General features: G+C 51.9%; 1 protein-coding gene across 1 annotated transcript in view; it reads right to left on the bottom strand.

Annotated features, from left to right (window-relative positions):
- The window catches only part of LOC103211103 (zinc finger protein 557), a 50448-nt gene extending 44800 nt beyond the window's left edge, over positions 1–5648 (bottom strand). Inside the window, exons 1-3 of the mRNA XM_042783141.1 lie at positions 5618–5648; positions 4757–4906; positions 4264–4340 (exon numbers count right to left, since the gene is read on the bottom strand). Of these exons, the coding sequence (XP_042639075.1) occupies positions 4264–4340; positions 4757–4906; positions 5618–5648 (258 nt within the window). The remainder of the gene's footprint in view (positions 1–4263; positions 4341–4756; positions 4907–5617) is intronic.
- Between the last annotated feature and the right edge of the window lie 336 nt (positions 5649–5984).

The following is a 5984-nucleotide window of genomic DNA, read 5'->3' as shown; positions in this document are numbered from 1 at the left end:
AAAAAAAAAAAAAAAAAAAAAGGAGTCAATAAACAGCAACCATTAACAAAAATGAACATATTTGACAAAAACGTACCAAAAACCACATGACAAATATCACATCGCAAAGTTAAAAACAAGCTTGGACTGGGAGAAGGCAATCCAGACGGCACAGAATGTGGATCACAGAACGTGGATCACAGAACGTGAAGAGAACAGGATGCGCGTGGATGCCCTGCTGCAGTGGGTCAGAGCCCACAGAGAACTAGTGAGCACGAGAGACGTGGTGGGAGGAGGGGAAGGGAGAGAGATGGCCAGAAACACACGAGAACACGTTCACCTCACCAGCAGTCAACAAAATGCAACTTAAAATAATAACGCCGTACATCGCCTTAGCATTGATACATGCGAGAACTAAAGGTATGCAAGCGCCGAGGGTCAGCAAGGATGCAGATGGAAGAGAATGGGATTACCCTGGCATGAGCCAGAATGAGAACACAACCCTACCATCCAGCAAAACTAGGCCAGGGGTCTGCCTAGACAAACACGTGCACGTGCACAAAGCGACACGTACAAAAAACATTCACGACGCTCTGGCTGGAACAGCAAGAAAAAACTGGGATGCCCGTCAATGAATTCGGCCCCCATCTGTCACCACGGATGGATCTCCAACTTGACCTTGAATGCACAAACTGTAGAAAAGTCACCTACACTTTTAAATAAATAATACACGTGTATGTATATTACACCCAACCTTTACTATCTATGTAAGAGTATAAAACGGGTTAGCTGAGTCCACAGCAAACCCCCAGAGCCACTGCTCCAGGGCAGGAAGAGAACCAGCGGGGATTAGTTTAAAAAACAAGAGGAAAGCAAAATAAGACAAAACGTGCCAACTTGTCATTCCAGGTGACCGCAACAGGTCTGCTCGACTCTTCTTTGTACTTTTGGGATGTGTCAAAACACAGTTTTAATAAACGGCAACATTTCTAGCACTGAGAACACCAGCAGCCTGAGGGGTGCTCAGGGCCACCAGGCGAGCTCTCAGCCGAGGGCAGGGGAAGGTGCAAAACCCAAGGCTGGAGGTAGGCGGCAGGAAGCCCCCCGGGAGACATGCACAGAGCCTATGGCCATCTGCACCAGTGAGTTCTTGGTGGCTGCTCCGGGAGGAAACGCTGGCTTGAGCATGGGATCTGGTTTGGGGTGACAGTGGCAGGCCATCACAGCCGGGTGGCTGGAGGTATGCCCTCACTGGCTGAAGCCCCTTCCTGCATCACCTGCCACAGTGAACTGCAGGTGTGCAGATGCAGGTCCCTCAACGGTCTCGGCAGACACAGGACCCCCATCTGGGCCTCCTAAGGCACCCAGAAGCGTGGGTCTCCTCACTGCTGCTTGTTCTCCAGGGCTGACCGCTCGAGGACACCGGCTTCACCTCGGGCAGGGCTCGCTCGCGTTTGTTATGTCAATACTTCCGCCCAAGCTCTTCACTAAGCAGAAGGAAAACATAGCCAGACTGTGCCCAGCCCTGAGCCCACGGGGGCCAGTTGCTGCCCTGGCCTCTGAGGTGCATGGTGCTGGGGCTGCAGTCACCTTCGCTGCAGCATCAGGATGGATCAGGAAACTCGGGGAGGCTAGCTGGGGCTTCTAGACGGGCTGGGAACATACAACATTCCCCATTCCCCAAAATTACGGGATCCAGGCTCCCACTAGTAGGAAATTCACTATCGAACGTGTTTTAAAGAACGGCCAAGATTCAGATAGTGAGGGATGGCAGTACTTGATGCTTTCACCAGGCAAATGTTTTATTTCAGTGAATGTTTAACTTGGAGGGAATGAGAGAGACACACAGGTCTCACTGTGTTACTGGGTGACCCTGCTAGTGTTTGAAATATCGGCACAGCCTCCAGCCTCACAGCAACAGGCAAGCCTGGTCCACCACAGTAGGACCAACTGACAGACGGGTGGTAGCATGCTACTGAAGGCCTCGCTGAATTCAAACCCACGAGTCAAGTCTCAAGCGAGCGTGGGGAGGGGCCGGGAGCAGGTTCTCAGAAATCACAATCTGCAGACTCCAGAGCGTGTTGTTACTTTAATTCTCTTTATTTTCTCTGCGGTTAGTAGCGGGGTCTCCTAGTAGCAGGGTCTCCATAGTCCTCTACTGCAGCTAACTCCTACTGCCCACTGTCTCAGAACCATCTTTCAGCCGAGCCTAGCCTCCCTGCTGGAACTGTTCTCAGTTCTGCAAGTCACTGTATAGTGTAACAGCAGTAAATGTCATAGCACCAAGTTCTGAGGCCAGACAACCACCACCCTCACTACGCTCTGGCCCTGTGCTTCCTGGGGACAGCAGCCCTGCCAGGAGACAACAACATACTTAAAATGGAAGACATCACCAGCCTTAACTCTGCAGTTATTTATTTATTTTAACTTTGGGAGGCAGGTATAAAGTTAGGGAGAGACTTTATTAATGTTTTTACATCATGCTATTTTACCTTCCTATAACTCATTATCTTAACTTCCCTAAAATACTAACGAAAGGAGTTTCTCATCTTCAGAGTTGGATAATTACTCACTAGAGGAAATGCAAATCTGATGAATTGAGAAACGGAGATTACAATCTCTCACTTAGAAAACCCAAGAAACACAGAACAAAATTGAGAGAGCGGCCACTGGGTCATAGAAGGGAACGAAGCACTGACCCATGCTACAACAGGAATGAAGCCAGGTAAAAAGGACCCCGTATTATAAGATTCCTTTGATATGAACTGTCAGGGGCGGCAAATTCACAGAGACAGAGAGTGGCTGGCTGCTGGGGCTCAGGGAGACAGAGGGAGGAGTCCTGCTTGCTGGACACGGGGATTCTTTGGGGGATGGTAACGTCCTGCAGAAACACCAAGGAGAGGGCTGCACGACTGTGGACACAGGGGAACCACTGGGCCGTACACGTTCACGGGTGAATCTTCAGGTATGTGAGTTACAGCTCAATTGAAGAGGAAAAAAAACTCACTACCGTTGAGTCGATGTGACTCATAGCGATCCCTCCTTGGGTTTCCGAGGGGGTATCTCTACGGAAGTAGATTGCCCAACCTTCCTTCCGATGAGTGGCTAGTGGGTTTGAACCACCAGCCTTCTGGTTAGCAGTCAAGTGCCTTAGGCACCATGCTACCAGAGCTCCCCAGCTCAATGACGCTGTTACAAAAACAGTTTTTCTTACAGGCAGCTCTCTCTGGGGAGGAAGCCCAGGGAGAAGGGAGATAACACTCTCCCACGTCACCTCTGCTGTCCACTTTCCCATCGCCCTCTTGGAAGCTCCACTCTGACTTTCTCACACCTCTTGGGTCTTCCTCCCGTCCCCAGCCCCTGCGGCCCTGGCAGTCTAAAGCCTAAAACACCAACCTGCTCTTGACAGCCCACTTCCCCCACACCCCGTGCCAGAGGGAGCTTGCCAACCACTTTCCACACAGACCCTGGTACCTCCTGGACAGTGGTCACCACCAGGGTGGGCCCCGCTCCAGAGCAGGCCCTCAGGCCCGGGGGAGATCCTCCGGGACTCTGCAACCCCCATCGAACGGGGTCAGCCCTTCCCAGGCACTGGCTGTGCAGTACACACTCCGCCCCTCAAACACGCCCCATGGTGCTACAAGAGCCCAGACCCTGGGTCTCCGTGCCGTGCCCACCCTTTGGCTCTTGGCTAGGTGCTCTGTGTCTGCAGGCAGCCTCCCTCCCACAGTGACAGAGCCCCACCTGCCGTGTGCCCCCACCAAACTCTGCAGATGCTACCCACCTCCCCATGTACCACGGTTCCACAGACCTCCCTTATGTGTCTCAGGCTTCTGTGTTCCACGAGGCCAGAGCTGAGCCAGCAAGCCTGGAAGGGGGTGGGGAGCTGCTCAGCACAGGGGCTCAGACCCAGTCCTGTTCCCTCAGAGCACGGAGCTTACTGCACAGGCTCAGCCCAGGCCAGGCACCGACCTCAGGAGGGAAGACGGACAAGTGAGGGGAGGGGACTGCCCCATCCCCAGAGACCACCCCAAGCACAGCGGGGTCCAGGAGCGCAGGTCTGGCTGACAGAGAAGCTCCAAGTCCTGTGGAACAGTTACACTCTCCCGAGCGGAGCTCCGGAAGCCGGCAGATCAGGTAAACTTGTGGCTGGCTTCCTCACTGCCCAAGTTTAGCTCTTATAAACGAGGAGCCACACTGACTGGGGTGGCTGGGGGACCTGGATGCCTACCATTTGGAAACGAGAGGCCGGCCCCTCAGGCAACACTGGATGACCTGTCTCACCTGGACCTGGTCTGCCGAGAGCCAGGCGGTCCTCTCCTCCTCAGGGGTCCCCCCAACAGGCCAGGCAGGATACAGAGCTGAGGGAAAAGAGAGAAGTCACAGGGCAGCTCTCCCTCCTAGAAGGGACACCCATAGGCCATCTTCTTGGAGCATTCAGAGGGGGACAGCCCCTACCTCTCCCCCTTGGGCAAGGGAAGAAACCCCCTTTCCTATACTGCAGGTGAAGGAAAAGGGGGCTCAGAGAAGGTAAGGAACCTGTCCAGGCCCAGAGCTGTTCACCATCCCCTCTACAGTGCAAGGCACCATCTGAGAAGCAGGCCTGGGCTCGGCCTCAACCCACATGGCAGCCCATTCTGCCCTGCTTTTGTCCTCAAGCGCCCACCCCAGGAGGCGTCACCTTCACTCTATCCCCCAGGAGAGCTTCTTGATCGCCCCTGTTCCAACTCTATTCCCAGACAGATCTCAACCAGGTCCCTCTGCCCTAAATACTCACCTGGCTCCCTGGCTCTGACCCCTGGCTGTGGCAGGTCACTGCTGGGAGAGGCCACGCCACGCCAGGTGATGGGGACACAGGATGTGGACTCAGCCCAGGAGGCCCATGGGCTGATGGCCGCCATCCCCCAGGACTGGTCTGTAAGGGCACCTGCATAACAGGATTGGGTTAGGACAAGGCAAAGAAAGACACCATGATACCAAACCTGGTAACTTGAGGCAAGAAAATAAAAAAGGCGGCCTTTCCACTAATGAGTGCCATAAACAGAGACGTAGGCATGTTAAAAAACTCCAAAATAAGACACTAGATTTATACCAGAAATGCACAGCTGTGTCACACAGCAAGATGATGTAGCCACAGAGCCAGGAGGGACAGAATCCTCCACAGCTGAAAAGGTAACAGATAAATACAACAGTCACCTAGTTTTTCAAAGATAACGAGTAAGAGAAGGACACTTCCTTGCTGTGTTTAACAAATCAATAGCCAAAACCACACTATTACTTAACATTCTTTTGAATTGCACACATGCTGTAAAAGTGAAATTTGAAAAAAGGTGAAAAGTAGGGGAGTGGTAGAGAAAACATTTTGGTTGTACATTCTGACTGTTTTCTGAGAAATTCCACAAAGCAACAGATACCCTTAAGAGAGAGAAAACTTCTCAAGAGCAACTCTAAAATATACAAAAATTATACTTTCTTTTATACTGATTTTCACATTTCACCAAAAATCAAACTTTTTGATCCCCCTCAGTTCCAGTGCTGTCCCTAAACCCTCCACCCCTCCTTAGCTCTGACCCCTGGCCCAAGGAGATACTACAGAGGCCCACCTCAGGGCCCTCAAAGACACAAGATGTAGACTCACCCCAGGAAGCCCACGGGTTGATGGCCGCCATCCGCAGGACTGATCCACAAGAGGAGTGCCCAGGAAGATGTGATTCACGTGATACCAACCTAATGACAAAAGTGAAAATAATACAGGTGTCCTACCTCACAGAAGACTCATGAAGGACAAAGAAGGGACCCCAGCCCCAGAGGCAAGAAAACACACCTAGGGAACCTGACAAGGAAACATAACTTAAATGTAACAACAACAGCTTCCCAAAGAGAAAAGAAGGATCACTTGAATAAGATGAAAAAAAGCAAAATCTTGGAAGAGAGGGTGTAAATCTGTCAGCCACTGTCAAGTAAATTTATAGGCTTAAGAGGCAGCCAGGCAGCACTTTTCAGAT

This window comes from Orycteropus afer, unplaced genomic scaffold (assembly GCF_000298275.1).
Source record: "Orycteropus afer afer isolate SDZICR_OR568_19922 unplaced genomic scaffold, OryAfe1.0 scaffold00694, whole genome shotgun sequence".
Taxonomy (NCBI): Eukaryota; Metazoa; Chordata; class Mammalia; order Tubulidentata; family Orycteropodidae; genus Orycteropus; species Orycteropus afer.
Note: the sequence above shows the minus strand (reverse complement) of the source record. Positions and strands in the feature narration are given on the sequence as shown.